The 23623-nt window shown below is 41.3% G+C and overlaps 1 protein-coding gene across 1 annotated transcript in view; it reads left to right on the forward strand.

Annotated features, from left to right (window-relative positions):
* Nucleotides 1-20801, forward strand: part of skia (v-ski avian sarcoma viral oncogene homolog a) — a 69729-nt gene extending 48928 nt beyond the window's left edge. The window contains exons 2-7 of the mRNA XM_029506257.1: nt 11263-11379; nt 12491-12606; nt 13137-13435; nt 13557-13903; nt 15532-15762; nt 16906-20801. Coding sequence (XP_029362117.1) covers nt 11263-11379; nt 12491-12606; nt 13137-13435; nt 13557-13903; nt 15532-15762; nt 16906-17094 — 1299 coding nt within the window. The 3' untranslated portion in view covers nt 17095-20801. The remainder of the gene's footprint in view (nt 1-11262; nt 11380-12490; nt 12607-13136; nt 13436-13556; nt 13904-15531; nt 15763-16905) is intronic.
* The last annotated feature ends 2822 nt before the right edge of the window (nt 20802-23623 follow it).

The following is a 23623-nucleotide window of genomic DNA, read 5'->3' on the forward strand; positions in this document are numbered from 1 at the left end:
GTCTCGAGTGCTTGAGGGTTGTTTATGATATCAGCAATTCATTTACAGCTACTGAGTCACAGCAGGCCACTCCATCTGTGCATTATCATCCTTTTTTGTTTACAGTATATTATAGCTGTATCCTGAAACATTTAATTAAACTGAAAATCATCTTATGAAACCTAGTTAATACTATGCCTATATTCAGTATTTACTTTTTGATGAGCGGCTGGCTATTTGCAGTCTTTATTGCCCATAATGCCAGAAAACACCAAGACAAAGGCATGTGTTAGGTAAGAGAAGAAAATATTGGAGTCCAGATGAGAGCGCAAGACCGAACTTGAATTCTACTGCAGAGTAGAACACCAGTAAAAGAATCATGTTGCAATTTAGCTGTCCGTCTTGTCATACATGACAAAAGTGTGGCGCCTTCACCCGCACATCACTTTGGGGTGTTGTAATAAAAATTTTACATGTCATAAAAATTTCCATTATTTATGATGCATTGTCCTCATGGTGAAACTGTGGTGATGAACCAGAGACAGCTGCAAGCAGGGAAACATTGCATCTTACTCCAACTCAGCAGATAATGTCTGTCATGCCGACAGCTTTCGCAAAGTCTCTTGTGAAGCATCAGCTTTATTAGCCCCAACTCACCACACCACACTCTCCACCCTTTCAGATGTAGTTGTCAGTGAAATGGAGATAGCACAGGCAAGAGAGACGTTAAGACTGTAATTGGTGGTCTGTCCTAGTCCCTGGTAGCGAATGGCTCTCGGGATGAGGCTTTACCGGGCATAATGATGCCTATAAAATGAGAGGGGATTTGACTGCAAACCCTTACCTTAACTTAAATCCATCAGATCCTCCTCTCTGTATAGCAAACTGACAGTAACCATGATCACAAGGACACATGATGCATCCAGAGCATGGAAAAATATTATTATCCATTGTTTTGTCCCATTTAAGACAAGGACGAAACACAAGGTATATATGTCAGGGTTCAAGTTAAAACCTGAAATCATTTCACATATTTTGAAACAGTTCTAGTCCAACTTGTGTTCAAAGCATGTTGGACAGGGATGGTGTCTGGGATCATCTGTTTTCTTCAGGGTGTGTATCATAGTGCAGTTGAGAGGGGCTAACCATTTGTTTTAGGATGGGATTAGGCTCATGTCTGCAGCTCTACTATGAACTTCTTTGATGTAAGACAGCAGGTGGGTTTGCTTTGTTTTATTTTAGAAATTTTTTCGGTCTGTGGTGTATGTGTGCAAAAGTTAGCATGACTATGAACAAGTTTGTGTGTGCGTGCACATGCAAATGTACAGCGTCCATGCCAGCTGGCAGCAGCATTCATGCCCACACACACCCCCTAGTGCTATTTATGTATTTACTCAGCCATGCAACTTAACCCTTTCACAAGCAACCTCAACCTTAGGGCCGTTACACCCCGGCAGAAATATGCCCTAAACCCACATTCCCCTGTTCCTGCACGCACACACTGCTCCCCATGTTACCTATAATTCATGTTTGACCTTTTTAAATGGTGTGGCTTCTTATACCGATGCAAGGAAAAGGGCCATCAGCAGATTCCTCTCCACTTGTGCCTCTGTACGACCTTCCTCCATGCAGACAGCATCGTTTATGAGGCTGTAAATGCAGGAATTTTCTTCTATCTGTTGTTCCACAGCTCTAAAGTCAGACACAAAGCTATCAACCCAAATTATTAAAATGGTTAAATACTATGATGATGATGATGGGAATGAGAAATGTACATTGATGTAGAAGCAGGAATTAGGACTTTTTAAATTAAGCAAACTGAGCTATCATGCTTTTTGTTGTCTAAAATCATAAGGATATTAGTCTTTTCTTGGCTTTATATCACCATCTTGAAACTAGACCAGTCTGCAAGCAAAGTATTCAGTTCAGTACTCAGTTCACTGAAAGGGTCAGCCACCTTCAAAATATTTATTACCGAAGTTGTTTGTCAGGATGCTATAGGAATACAGAAACATCCTGTAATTGGTCTGCTGTAAATATGCTCAAAACAATGTGAAAATTAGACTGCAGCTGTTAAAACGGGCCTGTACTACACATTTGTGAGGAACTTTTAAAGGTCCCATTAAGTCTTAACAATAGACTTTTGTCTGCATTAATTATAAAGCACATGTAGGAGCTATATTTCTTATTGTGAGAGTATAAGGGCACTCAATCCACAGAGAAATGCACACATGCTGTATTCCGAATCTGAGCCTTAAAAATTAACTGTCAGAACTTCTTTTACTGTCACAAGAAAGCATTTATCACCCTCAGCCAAACCCTCAAGCAAGAACCACAATCAACCTTGCAGGATTTGGATTTTTTTCTGCTATATTTTCTTAGCTCCCTCAAACAGACAGCCAATCATAAAAGAGACTTTGAACACAGAAGTGTAAATATGGGACTTTTTATTGAGTCATTATTGGAGGCTATAAATGACCCAAGCAGATACCCCAACCAATAGTAGCTTATAGTCGGCATAACAATATCTGTATTGTCAGCCAATTGCGAACAAGAAATTTCATAACAATATTTTTTTTAGCTGAAATCTGTTAATTTGGGTAATTGGATAAACAGGGTAGAAGTAATATCACATGGTGCCAATGACTGTGTGCACTTTCAGAACTATCTGTAAATCCTGGTAATGTTAGTTGCACTTGATCCATCTAAAAACAGCAAAGCCAAGAAAGGGATGGAAACGGAAAAGCAATGGAAAAGTCCAGCTGTATTTACTCAGCCCCCCTTCCCCCCATTCTCCATTTTATGTTTCTGAGCTTTCTGTCTCCTCGGTGGGCCGATCCCTGGCTCTCTCTGGCTGAGTAGAGCTACTCTCTTACCATTCCCACGGAAAGAGTTGCCAAAGCAAATTTGGCGAGAGGAGAGGAAATGGAGGCCCTGCTCCGTTCCCAAACCTCCCAATCTCTTCCCTTTCCTTCTCTTTGGGTGTGTGTGTGTGTGTGTGTGTGTGTTTAGAGCTTTTCTGCATGGCCTTCAGGCAGCAAGATGAGGCCCTAAAGTACAAGAAGAGTCATTCATTCTTCTTTCTCATTACTGTACTCTTGTTTTTCCATTCATATCACTGCTGTCCTGTGAAACTTGTGAGCGCTTCTGGTGATTTCCATGTTTGGACTTGAGTCATGAAAACTTTGCGGCAGTGGGGAAAGTGTGTAAGAGCTGTCTGATGGTGGTGGATCTAAAACCAGGGCTGCACGTCTTCACTTCCTTTTTGATGAGCAGCAGTTTTATCTGTGAAATCCACTGTATGGTTTGTCTGACTGTTGCTCTGTGCTGAGACTTGATCCCTCACCCCAAACAGTTTATTCTTCTCTTTTTTTCATTCTTTTTCTTTCCTTCTTCACCTCAATACCCTCACCTCTGTTTTCACTGATGTGCTTGAGAAACGGCCGTCCTTTACTTTTGGGACCAGAGGACTGATTTAGCTGCAGTTGTGTCAACAGTAACCTGTCTCATCATAGCCGAACATAGCTGGGGACTTGTAACAGTGGTTGTCGAGCCAATCCAAATCTCGTTCTGGTAACTCAATGGCAAGGATATATTACGAGGATATACCAAATGTCGATGCATGTTTAAATTACCCACTGGCCATTTAGAAGCCGTTCAGTTTTTAATTTTGCTATCTTTGTTTTTTGAAACAAGAAGAAAGCATATTTACAGGAGTATGTGGACTTAAGCAGGAGTGAGAGGTGGATCTGACCTGCACTCTACTCTACCTTCATTATCGTCTGTTTTCTTCGAAATACAACCAAAATTTGAAAAATCAATATCATATTGTGTTGGATTAAAGGAAGGACCAAGGTCATAAAATCATTAAATAAATGTTTTCTGAGGTAGAAAATCGAGTTAGTAGGGCCATTTTCATATAGTCTTTGACCATATCTGACTTCTGGATGTCCATTAGATAGAATGCAAGTTTAGGACACTTAGCACACAAAAATATGGGGAACAAAAATTCACATTGGATTGGAAAGGGTTTGAAATGTTCAGATACTAAGCCAGATGTCCAAGTTCAAACAACAACCTGACTACAGCAAAGATAGATTCCCAACCTCCTGACTTAATCAACGACACACTTGATCACATTTTGAAAGTTTTAATCTTGTTTTCATCAGTAGTTACATATGTTTAACCTTTAGCCCAGCGAGTGACAGCAGCTCAGGTTGGTTTTCTCCTCTGTTGTTTGTACCAGCCTCTGTGGACTCCTCCTGGGAGTAGAGACCTCAGAAACACCAGGAGGCCCTGATGCTATTAAAACTTTCTTGGAAAAAATGTTGAAAAAATGTTGAAATTGGAAGAAGCCGAAAAGTCAGTTTTGCAGCATTACACTGTCCCTCCAGGAAAACACTGGGAGGTGACAAGAGAGCTTGCATGTTTAGCTGGAGTAGCAGTATCAATACAAGCTGCTTTTTTCCTCTTCTTCTTCTTCTTCCTTAAATACAGCTATGGAAACACTATGTCTTTTTGTTTTTCTTTCAAGTAGCAGAGGAAGGGATGACAGGTTTATGTGAGAGGAGGTGTTACAGGCAAGTACTGCTAGGACCTCATTGCTGTGTACAGCTACCTGACATTCTGAACATCTGCCATGTCTCTGCGCGCGCAGACACAGACACACACACACACACACACACACACACACACACAGATACACATACACTCGGCTCAGTCCTGAGCTTTTGCCCGGCAGGTGTCTTGGCCCCTGAGTCTTAACACTGTTCTCAACAAGCTCAACAGACACACACACACACTCAGCTCAGCCCTGAGCGTTTGCCCGGCAGGTGTTGTGGCCCCTGAGTCTCAACACTGTTCTCAACAAGCTCAACAAGTTAATACTTGCTCTTTATAATTCTAAATCTAAAGTGAATAAATGCAGTTTCCTATGTGCTAAGTGCAGGATAAAATTTCTCATCACCAAATCAAAGTGAATATTGTATAAGTTTAGTCAGCAAACCAGTTTATCTTGAAGTCACAACTCTGCCTCAGCAAGACTGACACTCTGGAATAATAACATGAATTTGATCTTTTGCCGTGCAGTGCTGCAATAGTTTCAGTGAATTTATCTGAAATGTTTTGTTTGTTTGTTTGTTTTTTTTTTTTTTTGGGGGGGGGGGGGGGGGGGGGGGGGGGGGTGAGGGCTTATTGTTCTCTGTGACTTCTCAGCCAAGGAGTTGATGGTGGGATGAACTAGTTGGCAAAATTCAAGACCTGTTTGTGTGTAACCCACAAATGCACAGTTGAGGAATCTCTTTTGGGACTCTTTCTATTTTTTATCCCTCACGTCCATCTCAAGTGCACACCACACACACTGAAGCTTGTTTGTTTGTTAGCTTTGAGCTAATGGATTCAGCGTTGATTTGAGCATCTGTAGTGGCTGACCTTTTTTTTTTTTTTTTTTTTTTTTTTTTTTGCATTACATGTTGTCTGACACCTGTTTGTTTCCCAGCATATGGGGGTGAGGGGGTTGTTGCTGTTTTGTAAGAGGTGAGCTAAGCTCTCTCTTTGCCTCCAGGAAGTGAGGGGCCCTCCCTTTTTAAACCACTATGGGCCCCTCAGCAAGACATGCAGAGGCTAAAGTCAGGTCACAGGCAGGGTGCGGCTCAGCTCACCCTCTCGAGTAAAGAAACAGCAAAGAAAACAGGTTGTTTGCCCCTTTCATCTTGGCCTACTCCGGGGAGTGGGGGAGTGGGGGGGTGGGGGGGTGTTGTTGGGTTTGGCAACCTGTTTAGCACCATACCACTACACTGCTTCTGGGCTGTGGTCTGGAGACTGTCACATTGTGTAGTCAAAGTGGAAATGTGTTCTTGCGAAAAGAGCGTGCAACATTTCAAACTATTTAGTATGTGACTATTATTTTAATCTTATAAACTATTACTGAGCAGCTATGAGACAAGCCTTTCTAGCGTGTCCAGGCATACTTCACATGGAGGCAGACCATGATATACAGTTAAATGCTGCATGAAGAAGCAAGGGAAGCCCATGAGCAAGGAACATTTTGAATATTTTTTTATTTGTGTTATACTTGCAGGATAACCAGGAAATCATCCCTAAATATAATATAAAGATAAGCTTTTTTTTATGGTATTACAGCGTCACCTAACTCAACATCAGTTAATTTTTTTTTCTTTGTTTGTGCTTCTTGAAGTCACTTGTTCTCTTTCTTTGTAACTGGAATCTTGCTTGTTTGTCAAGGACGTCCGGTAATCTATGACACAGGAAACACTCTCAAACAGATAAATGAACAGAGTTGGGTGGAGGGTTTGGGGGAGGGAGGGAGCAGCAGAGACAAAATGACTGGAAGATGAAAATGACAGATTCAGTATCACCTGATGAATTCTGTCTGCCAGAGCTGTTAGAGTTTGATAGATGATTTGATGGCTTTCTTCTTGTGGCTTTTCCTTTTTTTTTTTTTTTGTGAGACGTCTGAATTTTTCTGACATCTGAACCTCCCCAAGGGGAGTTTCACCTCAGCCTTGAGTCTTCAACAAGACAGTGATTGTATGAAGTACAATCCAATAGTCCTGTTGCCTGAGAGGAAAGTGTTTTTAAGTGAATTGTGAAGAACACCCTGTCATGCATATTTTCTACCTTCTGTCTGACCAGACTTGGCCTTTAAATAGAAATTATTTAGCAGGCTCCACCGATAAGATGGAATAAAGAGACTGTCCTGTAAATAAAACGTGCCCACAGGTCATCTTTCAACAGGTTATTAGTTTTGCTGCTAAATCTACATATAGTTCCTCGTAATTATGATGACAGAAACAAAGGGAAAAGTACAGAGACTTTAGGAAGTGTTTGATTCCCATGTCAAAACAACATTTCTTTTATCCATGACCATTCTTTTTTTATCTTTGTAAGCAAGACAACAAAGATGTCTAATGTTGAGGTGGTGCTTATTTTAACCCAAATCACCTTCTCCCAAACCAAGCTAAGCCAAAATTGTTATTACTGTAACTGTGGTAGGCAACAAAGGGAGGCCATAGGGGTACCCATGGGTCTTATAAGAGGGTTAACTTCCACATGGACTGTCTCCTGACTGACTTATCTGTGGTCCTTTGCTTTCTAATTGTACTCACAAATAGAAACAAGTTAGAAACAAAGGTGAAACTTGATAGAGAAGCCAGCAGATCTCAAAAGCACCACCAATTTGGAGCACGTCATGCATTCCTTTAGGGCTTTTTTTTTTAATAGCACAACTTCTGCATGCTGGGACCACTGGGGGTCTTCAGAAGCTTTTCTGAATTTCTAATCCAATATGACATTGTTAAGCTACAAGCCTGAAGAAAATGTTCTTTTTGTTTAAAAAAAAAAAAAAGAAAGAAAGAAAAAGTTCCATTCATGGCATTCGACAGCAGCGCCTTGCAGACAGAGGAAATGCACTTAAACCATCAGGGTTTCAAAAAGCACAGACAATCTTCAACCGAGAACACTGTTATCACCCCACCCATCCTGTCTCTGCCACGCACATATGCACTCTCCTAGACATGTGCTTGCACATGAGACCCAGCATTGGGTCCCCCCTATGGCAGCTGAGATAAGCCTGGAGCTTTCACACATTCACCTATGCTTCCCCATGACTCAAGGATTTGTGAGTTTCTCATGCAGCGGATATTACTGACCATTGTGTGTGAAGTCAGGGGTTGTAAATTGGCGTGTGGCAGATTTGTGCTTCAAAGGCGCAACAAAAAAAAAAAAAAAGACTCAGGCTTTGCAACTTATCACTAGAAGCATGAGTAATAGTTGTAAAATGATATCTGACTTTCAATAATCGGCCAATGTTCCATGTTCCCCCTACTCACCAACCCGAACGACCTCAGACACGAGTGTAATGCACCTGCGTAGGCCTACATATAATATGTCCTAACAAGGTGTTGGAGCTGAGTACACAGACACCACAGCCTGAGCACATTTGACACACTCTTGAGCTAATCAGAAACCCTTATCTTAGAAGTGTGACATCCTGTCTATGCTGTGTAATCCACCTCAGATCATGAAGAGGGTGGGCTGCAAAGTACATGGCCTTTTGCACACATACACACATATTTTTTGTGTCTTTGAAGTAAGCCTAGCTCTGTCACTTGTAGCAGGCCTGCTGTAAGTCTAGGTACACTGTCAAATTTCCAAGAGAAAGGTCTCGGCCAGGGTCTGAGTGTGCATGTGTGTTTTCATGTTGCACCACCTTAGCAATAGACCCTGTTTTCTAATGATTAATCCCAGAAGATATCATTAACTCTAATGAGATCATTTAAAATAGATGAAGTTACACCAGTACTCAAAGGATCCTCTGGAACCAGCCCACAGGGCCCTGAGAACCAGCACCACAGACATTCCAAAACAGGAATTCCCACCCTGGCTATCTGTTTGCCTCACGTCTCACAGTCCTACTGTTTAGCAATCGAGACGCACAGACTGCTCCCTCCCTTAAGCCCTTACCACTGAGCCCACAAAGCACAGCTGCCAATTTTGCTGACCCCCCTGATGCTCTTCTCCATCCAAGATTACTGGGGCCAGATCTCCTCCTGACGGAGAGCTAGTTGCATTGGCAACTAGTCATGCACATGACGAGGGCTGGCACGTGGCATAGACACTCTGCCCCAGAGGCAGTAGTGTGTGTGCGTGTGTGTGTGTGTGTGTGTGTGTGTGTGTGTGTGAGTGAGAACAGCCAGTCTTTTGCCTATAGCCCTGCATTACTGTCCTGCTATGTAGGACATTTCTTCATCATCAACGCAAACCTACCAAGCGCAGCCCAGGCTCCTCCAAGCTACTGTACGCTGGGTCTATTCAGTACAACAAAATAAAATTCTGTTGTGGATTTTGTGAAGTACAGCACATCTTATTGCTTGAAAAAGTAGTTACAGGGCAGTGAATCTTGCATTCTTTCAAGCCATGATGAAAACAGCTGTTATGCTTCTGCATTGTGATTTCTTGAACCAATCACATCTCCTAGGAATAACACCTACCAAATGGGCATCTGAATAAACAGTGAGCCAGTAGAATTATTGCTCCATCACTTTAGCACAGGCTAAGATATACGGTTAGGGTATGATATGAATCACCATGAAATGTCATATTTGAGGTACTTCAAGGAAAAACATGATAGTGTTGAATTTCCATTATCAAATATATCATGAATGAGATAATCACTAATATCCTCATGAGTGAAGATTTCGAGCTTCTCACTCTCCCTGCCACAAGGCTGCACCACTGCAGACTCTAGTAATTTACTTTGAGTCGAAGCCACAATGCCAGTCAGACATCTTATTGTTAAAAGTTTAACAATAATACTGCAAGTCGAACTTGAAGTGGATTTGGAAAAAAGTTTGGAAACCACGAACGAGAAAGAGCAGACTCACTCATTTATGCAGACAGACTTTGCCAATACTGAAGCAATGCTGGCTACATCAAATGGCATTTCTACTTTTTCTGTGGACGTCTGTAGAAAAATTGTGCTAAAGATGAAACGGCTTACTCAACTCTATTCCAAATTAGACACAAATAAGACACCAGGTTTCACTTTGATGTGAGGTCTGTGTCTTTTCAGAAATGACCTCCTCAGCTGTTATTTGTCTGAGAGGAGAACTTTATTCTCTAATCTTCCTTATGTGAAATCTTTAAAATGAAACAAAATAAATTTTATAAATCTTAAGTGAATCTTTATAGCTTTAAAATAGTTCTTTCTTCCATCACACTGGTTTCACACTGGTTTTTATAGCCCTTGGAGTCATTGTGATGCTATTAGGCTAGGATCCTGCCAGGCATGGTTACCAGGTGGATAGAGGGCAGTTGTCACGTTGGCAGACCTCAGTCATATCTGTTTGTCTAGCCACACTGCCTCCCTGTGAGAGTAGTATTTGTTACACACATACACACGTGGCAGAGCATGACTGTGAAGAGAGAGAGAGCGCGCACCCAACCCTGTCACAAATGACCACCTGTTGACACCATAGAGCATGTGTGTGTCTGTCAGTGTGTGTTTTGAGTACTGCACACTCCAGTAGTTCGCTGCAGATTCCTGAGGGAGATCCTGAGAGAGGGATCACGAGAGCAAGAGGGCACCATGGAGTGCAGCAGAGGGAGAGAGAGCAGTGTGAGTGAGTGAATACATCCCCTCCAGAAATATTATAGGTTTGACAGAGCCAGCACAGATCTGGGTTATATGTGGATGACCTCCACTTCAGTCACAGGACCTCTACATTCAGTCAGCGGAAAGATGCATGATAACAGCAGAAATAAACAGAAGCTAAAGCTTCTTTCAGTCAGCCAGGCAAAGTCATGAAGCGCTGTGCCACAGATTTTATAACAATGTATCTCAATAAAGTTCACAGTATTTCACATTTGAGATGTGATCCTTTTAATGTATTGGTCACATCATAAAGCCTAAAAGAATTCTTGGATGTAAAGTATTGGTTGTTGGCTCTTAAAACCACAGATGTATCTTCTCATGGATATCGACACTTCAGATACACACTGTTCAATGACAAATGCATTGCAATTGCTCTAAGCTTGTGTGTGTGCGTGCTTGTGCGCATGTGCATGTGAGTGTGTGTATGTATGTGGCAGCTAGTGACAGCCACAGCTTGGAGAGGCTGAGGTCATGACCACAGAGCCAGCCTAATGGGGCAAAGAGAAACAAACCCCTACTTGTCTGTATGTGTGGGTGTATCTGTGTGTGACAGACAGATATACACACACACACACACACACACACACACAAACAAAACACACCGACAGACACTGCCCCAGTCACCTCTTGCCTTCTCTCTTGGCTACTCATGAGCAAACAGGATTGTGTGTGAGTGTATGTCCCTATGTGCACAACTCAATAACCCTGTAGCAACTTTGCAAGGCACAGAAAGGCACACAGCTTCAGGGTCAACACTGCACCTAAATTTAAACACACTCACACTTCCAGCTATCAGATGCCTCCAGTGGCACTCCTCTATCAAGCATCTGGAATCACACATATCCACACGCAAACACACGTTTTTATTGGCCTGTCAAACAGCACTGGTTCATTGACTTTTTAGTATGACAGCCCTCTGTTGGCTGCCAAGTGGGCAACCTGTGATGTGTTGACGTCATGTGGGATAAGCAATCAATCTGGATGTGTTTATATATTCACACTTGCAGTCATACAGATTTACATTTCAAATTCAATACAGCCAGAACTTTCTTGTATAATCTCCCTGCAGTTTTGAAACCTAAAATAAATCTCCTTTTTTTTCCTTCCAGCCGTCTGATCCCAACCCGATCAAAAAGTCCAAACATGACGACTTCCCATCGCAGTCCCCACTGGTTGACAAGGAGAAGCAGCACGACTGGCTACAGTCCCTGTCTGCCTCCAGTAAGGTTGGTATCGCTAAACTCAGGAAGGGGATAATAATGACGCATGGTGCCTGAGAAAGGATGTCATGTAATATTATACTGAATTTTTCAGATGAGGGCAGTGCTTAAATTTAGACTTGGGACTAGCCGTGTTAATAGAGGCCGTAACTGTAGATGCCATGAATCCAGACGGATTCGCTTACTGAGATGGAGCGAAGTATGAGAGAACTGTGAAACAGTATATAACCACAATATAATGATGAATATCTCCTGTGAAGATCGATATTCCCTAAAAAAGAAGGCTGGCATGAAAGTAAACAACACATCTTCATAGAGACTGATCTTTGTGTCCAAACTTTTGGTTTATTATTAGTTGTAATATTTGTAAGTATTATTAGTATTAGTTATTATTTAGAACCAAAAATAAAGCCATGAAATATTCTACTGGTTGAGACCCCATCATTTTAACAGGAAAACCATGTTGCCCAAGGTCGCAAAAAGCTTTTACACCAATGCAGTGAAGAAAACATCAGCAAAATATATATTCTTGGTTTTGAGAATCATCTCAGTGTAGTTTTTCATCTTTTTTCTCATGGTTTCTCTTCTGAGATGAAGCAGCAGGTCTGTGAGCGAATCCGAAGGGAGGATCTTAACCTCAGTCAATGGCAGAATGGCAAAGTCTCCATGTTTTCTAAATAATTGAATGAACGTGTAGCAGACTTCCAGGAAAAACTCAGAGAAACCAAACCCTCCCAGGTCGGTCCAGCTGGACTGGGCTTGTGGTTGTGGCTCCTTTGTTGTGACATCTTAAAGGCCTTACAGCTAGTTTTTAGGCCTCATTTTGTGAATATTTCTGAACACAGGCTCTCAGGACTTCTGAACAGAGAATGTTAGCTTGCATTTTATTATGGTATTAATGTAGAACCAAGACTTGCTTCATAATAAAAGAACACATGGATAGCTACCTTTATACTACATGGGATTTTTAAATACGTTTGTAGAGTGGCATTTTCTCAAAGTAAACTAAAGTCATATGAATTGCTCAAGCTTCACTGTATTGAGTTTTCTGGCTGCATCATAGATGCCATTTTTTCTTTACTTATGATTTGAAGTATTATCTTTGTGCCTCTTCCAGAGGCTTAACTGCATTCAGCCCAGGCAGAGGCCATCAGCCTTCCGGCCTTGGTCTCCCCACATCTCTGCTGGTGATAAGGAGCCTTCCAGTCATCCCCTGGCCCTGCTAAGAGACAGGTTAGCCCAGCCCAGCACAGCACAAAACAACACATAACATCCACTAAAGAATGTTCAACTGACTTAAAAAAATTAAAAATAAAAATCAAACAACTTTACATCAGGTCTTTAAGATAATCTTGTCCTAAAACCGATGATAGCCATTTTGTTGAGCAGGATCTGTTCAGCTCCCAGCACTCCCCCTCACTTGTCTGGGTGGGCTGGTGTCACAGAGGTCAAGTCTGACTGTACCACAGCCACCCACATTTCACCATTCACACACATTTGACACACACACATAATGTGGGCACCCACTTGCAATGGTGCTGCCAGTGCATGCAGCACCATATCACAGATGATCTGGCCCAGTTTCTTAGGAAGTGGGAAGAAAAAGCTGCAGGCACTTTATTCGAATGTTTCTCTACCCTGCTTGATATAGACTGTCCAGATCAGACCATACAATATGGTCCCATCGGTATTTACTTGCATGCACAATTCAGTTATTGCATGTACATATCAAAATACAAGCAAATGTCTGTCTGTCCTCTCAGCTTCTACAATTACAAGAGTCTGGAGACCGGTGTGGCCCCCAATGTTGCCCTCACACCACTACCCCTGGGTAAGGTGGGTCCCATGTCTCCATCAGTACCCAGCACCTCCCATTCGAGTGGAAGTGAACCTCCGGGTGAAGGAGCCAACTCCAGACCGTGCAAGAGAAGAGCTACAGGAGAGCTCCAGCCGCCGGGGTTAGAGCCCCCCTGTCCTCCATCCTTCACTGCCAGCAAACCTCTACCACCACAGGATGACAAGGACTCTGAGGTGGAGATCGAAGTGGAGAGCCGCGATGAATGTAAGTAGAGAATTACATAACACCCACTGGATTTGTAAATGTCTTTGGTTACAAAGCCCATAAACTGTCAAGCTAAATGAAAATTGCCAGATTAACCAAAATCTCTTGTCTCTTCGAACAGTCACTTCGTCCCTGTCCTCTCTGTCGTCACCATCCTTCACCTCATCCAGCAGCTCAGCCAAGGACCTGAGCTCACCATGCGCCCCAGGACCCATCAGCACCGTCACATTGGGCGACAGCACCAGCCCTTCAGCTGGGCCGATTGTCCCTGTTGCGCCCATCACAGCCCTCATCACCCCTCCAGAAATCGGGCTGGAGTCAGAGCTGGAGAGCCTGAGGCAGGCACTGGACAACGGACTCGACTCCAAAGAGTCAAAGGAGAAGTTTCTGCACGAGATCATCAAAATGAGGGTGAAGCAGGAGGAAAAGCTGGGATCAGCCCTGCAAGCCAAACGCAATCTCCAACAGGTAGTCCATCATTTGTATGGCTACAAAAATGGTATAATGTGTTCTTAATTTTTACTTAAATCAATTGACAATGAATATCAGTTTCATTTATGTGTGTTAAGTATCTTGGTTCATTGTGTTTTTCCTCAAGCTTGACACAAAGACAAGGAGCAGAGGGAAACTTAAGCTTAGCTCTGTGAAGAACCAACAAAACGCAGACCTGAAAGACAACATGGGGCTCTACAGCTAGACAGAGTGGGGCCTTTAAGATTTGGACTTGTTTTGACAGTCATGACACTTAATTTGCATTTACTTAGCTGACTTTATAATTTCTCTCCAGGAACAATTTGAAATGGATTGGAAATTATTTCAGTTATTGTACCACATACAATAGCTTCCTTGGTTAAATAAAGTTTGGTCTGTTAAAAAAAAATGGACAGGGAGTTCTAAATGTTTTCCATGCTGCCCATGATAAGCGGTTTTCGGAATCTACAAGCCTGAGGATCCCTCTATTTGTAGTCTCACAGTCAGTGTGGGATATCCCAGCCCTCCACAACTCAAAAAATCCGTTGGCTTACCCTAATTTCATAAAAAAAAAGGGGGGGGGTGAGGCAGAAACTTTTTGTGAGGTTGTACACTGAGGAAATTTCTTAAACATTAGTACAGAAATGCAGAAGTGGACTCAGCCTCAGTTATTACAGTCTGCAAAGCTTAACATGCGCTGGCAAGTGATAACAATGACAGCGGATGTTGCTGCAAAGGGAAAAGACCAGGCTTCCATTTTTATCTTTGTTCTTGGATCGAGAACAAAAAAGTACAGACGACAGAGTAAAAAAGTGTCCTGGGCTAGGAAAAGTGATTCCAGCTCCATTTTAACTTTCCATTGGTGTTGAGAGTAGCTGTAGTGAAGCATGCAGCTATGTGAACAGTGGTCTTACTTTAAAACAAGCTGCTGGTGTAACTTAGTCAGACTAACCGTAACAGGGTTCACAGAGCTCTACTATAAAGCCCCTGCAGTCTAAGGGGTGTGATAGGGATTGTTTCTTTTCACTCTTTTTGTGGGAACTTGCAAAACTTGATGACAGACATGTTTGTCGCAACTGCTTGGTTCCCATGAGAAGACTATGGGTGTGTCACCACAACACTCACAAACACGCACACACACATGCACCCACACTCACACTCAATTCCAGTGATTCAGTGGAAGGAAACCTAACTTCTGTAAGCCCACACATTGCCCCAACCCCTGACTTGGCTCAGTGTAAACACTGACATGGACACTGCAGCTTTCTCTTGGCTGTCAACAGCTCAGACACAAGTGAAACAGACGTATGACAGATGTAACCACTGTTATTCACAGTAGTTGCATAAACACAATGGAACACTATTGAGGCTGTTTTTTCAATATTACATTCAAGTTTCTTTAGATAAGTGTAATTCAAGTCTAACTCTGTCAATAGCTTCGGTTCAGAAGCTACAGCAGTTACTAATTGGAATCTAAACTGCCTCAAGGCAAGATTCAGATTCTCAACTCTGCGCCCTATGACAATCTCAGTCAAAAAAAATAAGAGCACAGTTTGTTCTCTGTTTGAACCCTGATAGAAAGGTAACATTCGCGTTTTCTAACCTCTACAACCACTTCCTCTCAGGAGCTGGAGTTCTTGCGGGTGGCCAAGAAGGAGAAGCTTCGGGAGGCGACCGAGGCAAAGCGAAATCTGAGGAAGGAAATTGAGCGTCTGCGAGCCGAGAGCGAGAAGAAGATGAAGGAAGCCAATGAGTCACGGATCCGTCTGAAGCGGGAGCTGGAGCAGGCCCGGCAGCTGAGGGTCTGCGACAAAGGCTGCGAGGCCGGACGTCTCCGTGCAAAATATTCAGCACAGGTCTGTGAGTCTGAAAAGCTTAAGAAAAAATATCTATCGATATTACATTTCCAAATGTAATATTGATTTTTTTTGGAATTTGGAACATGGATGTAAAAACATGGCAATGCTTGCATGTAGACATTAGCTAAGTCTGCAAATTTGGTGGCAGAACGTCTAGACAGCACCCTTAGTGTAACTGCAGTGTTTCACTCTCAAGGTCAACAGAGGCGAAGACAAGAAAGAAACCCACTTCCTCTTCCACAGTCAAAAATAAATGAGTGTCGGGCCAAGTACACAGACGTATGATAAGTCCTCCAACCAAAGGAAACAGGAAGAGATGTTGACTTCCCCCAGGCGCCATGGGAAATGCAGATTAGACAAAACAAGAGGGGAGGTTATGCTCTCCACCGCATCTGTGTGCTTCCTGCAGAGACTGCAATAGTCATCCTATGGCTGCCGTGAAGACAAAATATTTCATTTAGATGCTAATTCTCCTGGATCATGGTTAGAAGAACTAGCTTCAGTTTTTAGAAGCGTTTAATATTATTGTGCTCTCAAAGATCAGCATGCTAAAACAGCCACCTCTTCAAGATATCAGCTTATTATCAGATTGTGGTTTTTTGAAATATTTAAAAATTTTAAATATTGACATAAATGAAGTCTTGTTCATTCAAATGAGAAATTTAATCTGCCAGTGCAGCAGGATAGCCTGACTGGAAATATCCTGTTTGTTGATTGCCTAGCAGACACTGTTTTTGTGGATTGTATTCTATTTGCACTGCCAATTCAAATTCTCCGCAAACTGCTGATGTTTCACTGTAGCTATGGAAATCCTGAGATGCAGCAGCAGAAAATCACTTTACAGAAATAGCAACATCAAACAATCATGTTCCATCCTTTTTCACAATACTTGACAAAGCTGAACTGATTTTAGCTGAGACACTCTAATGTAGACCAATCTGGCCAAATGCACACAACTATACCACCAGGGCGTCACTGGAGTCCAGGAATAAGGCATTTTGTTCTTAGGTAGGAAGGCCGAGACACTGGTGATAGAACAGCAAACGCATATTTAAATGAGAGTGTATGCAAGTTGGGCCATCTGGAGGCAGATCTGCTCTGCTGGAAGGTTTCAGCTCTTTCCTGTCATTTGTTTTCCAGATCGAAGACCTCCAGATGAAGCTGCAGCACGCAGAGGCTGACCGTGAGCAGCTCCGAGCTGATCTGCTGCAGGAGCGGGAGGCCAGAGAGCACCTGGAGAGGGTGGTGAAGGAGCTACAGCAGCAACTCTGGCCCAAATCCAGCAATGACAAGGAGGGGATGCCCAAGGACACGCCAGCTGAGAACTAAAAACTCACCTCCCAATCATTCACCCCATCAATATGATCCCCCAGCACCACCTGTCCAACTCAGACCAGAGAACCCAACCCAACCCAGAGTCCTTGGCTAGCCACATTGCGCCTCTGTCCATCACGCTTGTCCTTCATAACACAAAAATAAAAGAAGTCCCACCAGACACAGAAAGTAGAAACACGCATTTCTAAATTTAAAATCACACCTTCCAGACTCAAACAACATCATGAAAAGGAAAGTAAACCAGACATATGGCTGTGACTGTGATTGTGCCTAGAGACTTTCGGACAGACCTCTGACAGTAAATGTCAAGAGATATTAGACGAGAGACAAAAAGCTGCTGAGTGGTGCAGGCAGGAAGGGCAGGGCTCACACTTAACCTTCACTTTTCTGAAAACATTTCCTGTCATGGAGGAGGGTTTGAAGACATTATAAGCTATTGAGCTACATAGCGATATGTAAAAACAAAAACTAAACAAAGACAGTTTGTTTCTCTGTGCTCTTGAATTGGAAAATACAAAAGATACAAGTAAATGAGAAGATGAACAAAACAGACAGATGAACTTTCCACAGTGCCAGCGTGATTTTGTAGGTTTTTCAGGACGCCATTGCAACCCACTGAGGGGGAAGTTTGACTGATCCCACACCCACCCCCAGGGTTGTTTTAAAAATGTCATCTATTTCTCTGAGTTCTCTGGTTTTGACACTGGACATAAAAACATGCTGCATCTTTTTATGGAGGATGGTGGTTGACCAATAACAACAGTTTCCACACCGGAGTCACCCCCACTGGCCACCATATGTGGGTTGTTGTGTTTTTTTTTTTTTTTTTTGCATTTGGGTCAAAACTCAAATATTTTTATCTTCAAAAGATAAAATCTTTATCTGTGTGTGTTAGCGTGATGAAAGGCAGCATGTTTTTACTCCAGTCGACACTGCAACCATCATGTAAGACAGTGGTTCTCAAACTTCTTCACATCAAGGACCCTGCACTGACACAAATTAAACCACAGACTTCTGTCTGGTAGAATTCTTGCTTTATAATGTTTCATGGAACAAAACAAAATATTTAAAATCTATTACAGCACGGTCACGCCCTCTGTCATTGTATTACCTGTGGATGGAATTACAGTTACAATAAATTTTTACCTTTTTTGCTGGTGACCCCTTAAGAACCCCTGGGGGTCCCCATACCCCACTTTGAGAACCACTGATCTCTGAACTCAGAGTCGACAACACACAGGCACCTTTAGTAACCACAAAATGTTCATTTTAATTAAATTAAGGCATGTAAATATAATTATGTTTTTTCTTTTTTTTCTACTTTACAGTAATGAATCGCACTTTGTCATAACAAAAATACTGTTATAATGCATTGTACTCCAACTATTGTCTTCAATCTTACTTTGAGAACATCATCTTACACGACTTCTACCATATAAATCCAGTAAAAGCATCTTATTGATTATATGCCTCTTGAATAAATACTGTTGCTTATTTTTCTTAAGGTGAGTTTTGTAAATAAATGGGGAGACAAAAGGTTCAGCCTGTTGCTTGCTGATACTATTGGGATTGTTACAAAGACTCTGGCAACACGTGCTCTCCATTGTTGTAATATAACGACACCCGGTTCAAACTTTCAAACCTCGCTAACGATACACTGCACAATAACAAAGGTTTTGGTTTTTTTTGTTGTTGTTGTTGTTGTTGTTGTTGTTTTTTTTACAGGCAACTGAACAAAATGTTGGAGGTTTAAAATCTGATTTGCAGATGGCAAATCTGCCATCACATAGCGGGTACAATGCAATCAGAATGTACATTGTGTTAATGCAAATTTTTCTTTGGTTGTTGATGTTTTTAAATGTGGAGATATTTTATTGCTCGTCTGTTAAGTTCACTTAAAAAAAAAAAAATTCAATAGAAAACTCATATTTTCTTTATGCATGAAATTTGAGGTTTGCCATACATATAGTCAGTTATTGGGCATTGATACTGTACATGTAAGGGTTTTATTGTGTTATGCAACATAAAGCAATTTGTCTTATTTACAAGAAAAGTAACCGAAAAAAAACAACAAACTGTATGTTGTTCTTAGGAAAAACATAAAACTTCACACTTGCATAACAAGAAAAGACAACAACAGAAAAAAACCGAGGAAAAAAAAAAAAAGAAATGCAATGCTGGACAACCTCAAGTGCCTGGACATGGGCGAAAGGTTTCCAGAGTAGGAAAACTGATGATGAAGCTTCTCGGGTGGGGCCTGTCTTTGACTTCCTGTGTGCAGGCATCAGAGTAAAATGACCGTCCTTTGCTCAGCAGCTGTTTTTTTTCCCCTTTTTTTTAATCAGTGTTCCAAAACCAACCAGTTTACAGACTTTCTTTTATAATGCAGAAAACAATTAAACAAATGCAAGATGCTTAAGGCTTTTTTTTTCTGAATGAGTGCTTTTTTCCCCTTCATTTAAATCAATGATATGCATGTTGAAACAGTTTTTATTGATCTTGAAAACCCACTTGCTTCAGTGAATTGTTACTTTCGGTTGTACATAAAGACGTGATTCCCAGTTTTGATGACTTGTCCTAAGATGGACATGTCAAGGATAATAAAGAGGGCATTACACTTTAATGCCCATTTCTTATCCAGCTTATGATGTCGCTCAGATGGTGACACCATGTCTGTAACTTTGACAGACCTGAAGAAAAAAAAATAAAAAATTGGTACATTTTATAGTTGTTTTTACACTCAAAAGAGTTGAGAGCCTAGTTTACTTTACTCGTGGTTTTCTACAAAAGGGAGACAATAACACTGGCTCCTTTGCTCTCCCGCGTGAAAAACAAAAGGCAGTTTAATGATCTCATTTTCTAAAAGAGATTCATTTTGCTAAATAATGGACAGTAAAGCAGCAATAACAGTCCATATTAATAGACAAATACTAGCCAGTGTGAAGATTTGAATACGAATTTTCAAAATGTAAATATTTTTTTCTTTTACAATATTGTGTAATATATGTACATGGTGTTTTCTTTTTCAAAAAGAAATCTTTCTTACATTAGCTTGTCTAGTTTTTGTTCGGGTTTTTTCTCTTTTTTTTTGGAATTTGTGTTTTAACTGAAATATTTCAAAAACAGTTAATGATGCAGTGCGTAAGAAAATATTCCCTACATAAACATGTTAATCCATTTCTTTTCTTTTTTTTTTTTACTGTAGTCTTAATACTTAATGGCTTTTTTTTCACCATTTCATATATATTTTTAACAGTATGCTCATTATCAGATATTTGCCCTGCAGTATGGGACACACACACGTGCACACACATACATAACTATGCCACTTGCAGATTGTTTTCCCCTTAATCCTCATGTATCTTTTTAGCCCTGTGCTGCTGCTAATACTCTATAAACCTTACAACTCTAGAAATATTTTTATGTAAGAGGTAAATGTAAGCTTTACCATTTATTAATACCACATATACAGTATAAAAAAGCTTGGCTTATTCAGCTATCTCCTTGTTTCACTCATCTTTTCACACCTTTTTCCTCAGCTCTCTTTCAACAACACCCTTCCCCTTCTCTCATGACACGGACTATATTGTAAAGTAAAGGATTTTATGAGATTATGTTGAAAATAGCTATGCTTATATACTACAGTGACTGAATGTACAGTGTATAGATGCATTACCAGAAATAAAGTTGTTTGTCCAGATTGTCTGACCCAGTTTCTTGTTGTCACTGCTACCTGTTGGATAAACAAGGTAAACCATAGTTATCCTACAAATATTTCAAACAGTGTTTTGCTCGCAATTCATGTTACAGATTTATTCTGTTCTGTTCAAAACATCCCTCTTGTTAACTAAGAAAGGGATCCTGCAAGGCAGTCTGGACCTTGTCTGACTCTAAATTATGAAATCCAGGATATATGGCAGCTGAACACAGATCTATCTTCGCATGTGGATACACATATTGCACACTTATGTACTGCTTATGCCACTCCACTGTTGACATTTCACCAGTGAGACTGCTAAACTTGCAACTAATCTAACTCTAGCATGTCTATAGACTGTGTAATAAAATTGGACATTTGCACTTTGTCTTAAAATAAAGCAAACTTTGAGGCCAATTTAGTACTTGATAAGCAGTTTTATCCAATGACCATTACGTTGGTTGTAAAGAGAAGTCAGATTGTATTGAAGTCTATGCTACAATGACACTAACTTGATTTACTACATCAGTAAACGTTTCACAAATGAGCTTAGGGTCTCTAATTTCCAGTTCAAGTGTTCTTTAGTAAAACATGTTCACTATTTAAATTGTACTTCCATTTATAGTAAAACAGACCTATATCCTTAACACAACTCACACAGGTCAACTTTATATTTTATGAAATTAGGATAATTTTGTTGGTTGGATGTTGATGAAGGGTTAGGGTTAGGGTTAGCATGCTCAGCATTTACTCCTATAAACAGAACCTGCTATCTGGAGTGTTATTTTGTGTCGTAATTTAAACATATATACACACATATAGAAGTCACACACACTGAGACAATAACAAAACAAAGTGAAAGGTTCGAATTATACAGAAGATAAACAAATGAAATGCATGCAGCTCCTCACATCCACAGATATGGTCAGGACAGCTGCTGCAGAAACCTCCACAATCACTCTAAAAACAGTAAAATGGAAAAGATGAGCCGCAAACATTGAACGAGAAAAGAATGTGTGTGTTATTCTCAAGTTAACGCCTACACAGCCTGACAGCATTTGATGTAAACATTCATTAGTGTGTACACACAGCCAAGTGTGTGCAGCCTAGGTTAGCTGTGGCTTCCTCTGGATCCAGTGAAGGATCCAGGTCTTTGCTGTCAGTGTATCTGCAGTTCTCAGATAGAAGAGTCTAATTTCAAGACTTTTGCACGCCGCTTTAAATTCGTTTTCATTTTAACCCGAAACCATTATGAATTCATAAACAACAACATTAAGAACAAAGATGGTGATAGAGCCTACTGTTTCAATCACAGATTAACTCAGGAAACAGCAAAGAATTCTTGCAAAAATTTTCACAGTGAAAATGCGTTGGGTTGATTGGTAAATTGTCTGTAGGTCTGAGTGTGAGTGGTTGTTGGTCTCCTGTCTCTTTGTGTTGGCCCCGTGATGGACTGGTGACCTGTGGTGGTGACCTGTCCAAGGTATACCCTGCCCTTACCCAGTGTGAGCTGGGATTGTCTCCAACACCCCCCGCAACCCAGAAATGGTGGATAAGTGGCTGAAGATGAATGAACAAATGTTAGCCTTTTGTTAAAGAGCACTAAGCACAAGTTATATATGAGTTCAGTGACACTGTCAGTACATTTAAGTTAGTCTCATGCCGAAACCCCAAATCAATATGCCTTTTTTGGCCTTTTCTTTTGAAGTGGAGTGTTGCAGGCCTTTGTCGGACTCCACTCCACTCCTACAAATTTGACATCACTCTTTTAGTCAGTGTAATAAAACCTGACATCAAAGCCATCAGTGGTGACATACCCGAAACACAACCCACTGGATTGATCAATAATTAGAGATTTTTTTCAGTTTGTATAGGTAGCTTTACCAGTTATCTAGGAAGTTACAATAATGCATAATTATGTTTGCCCATAAATAAATTATATGAGGAAATAGACCCACCTGATTTGTCTTCACACACCCATTATGGGATTTTTTTGGCCGACCTTATGCTGAGAAAACACAGGAAATAAAACTCAATTGCAGTACTATGATGGAAATGTCACTTAAGGAAATGTTGTCTCAGCAGGAGGAGTCCCACATAGTATATAGTGAGATTTCCTTGTTTCCTTGGATATTTAATCAGGTCTATGGTCTGTGTTCAGAATGAGCCATCATAACTGCAACGTCATGATGCCATTTATGCCATACTGAAGGCCTAACTCGGAAGGGCTCACCATCCAACATTACAGGATTTGGTTTCCTGGTGTGTGTGTGTGTGTGTGTGTACCAGAAATTTGCAATATTTTTATTTGAGCACTCTGAAAACAGTTAGCCGATCAGGGAGGCTATAAGTCTCGCCTCTAATTGGCTCACCAACCTGTTGCTGCAGAGAAGCATGTAACAATAATTCATTCATCTTCAACCGCTTATCTGTTTCTGGAATTGTGAGGGGTGCTGGAGCCAATCCCAGGTTTTTGTTTGTTCAACCACAAATATGTCTTGCAATAAACAATAGCTTTTCATCTGAAACACATTGCAAAGTCTGAATTAGGGGACCTTTAAACTCCTCCCCAGGCCATGAGCACAGCTTCCCCTCCTACAGGGGGCAGGAAGGCTGTGTGACTGCTTCCGTGGCCGAAATCATCAGTGCGCTGTGGGCTGGCCTGTCAGACAGAGCTCAGCTCCTTCTAAAGCAGCAGCAGCACCACACAAACCTATTGACTGACCCAATTACAGCAGTCACATGAGGAAGAAGGCCCTGCAGTTAGCTCATTAGTCTCTGGAGTCACTCTGCAGCTTGTTCAGTCTGACTCTGCCCCACGTCTCC

Source organism: Echeneis naucrates, chromosome 7, assembly GCF_900963305.1.
Source record: "Echeneis naucrates chromosome 7, fEcheNa1.1, whole genome shotgun sequence".
Classification (NCBI taxonomy): Eukaryota; Metazoa; Chordata; class Actinopteri; order Carangiformes; family Echeneidae; genus Echeneis; species Echeneis naucrates.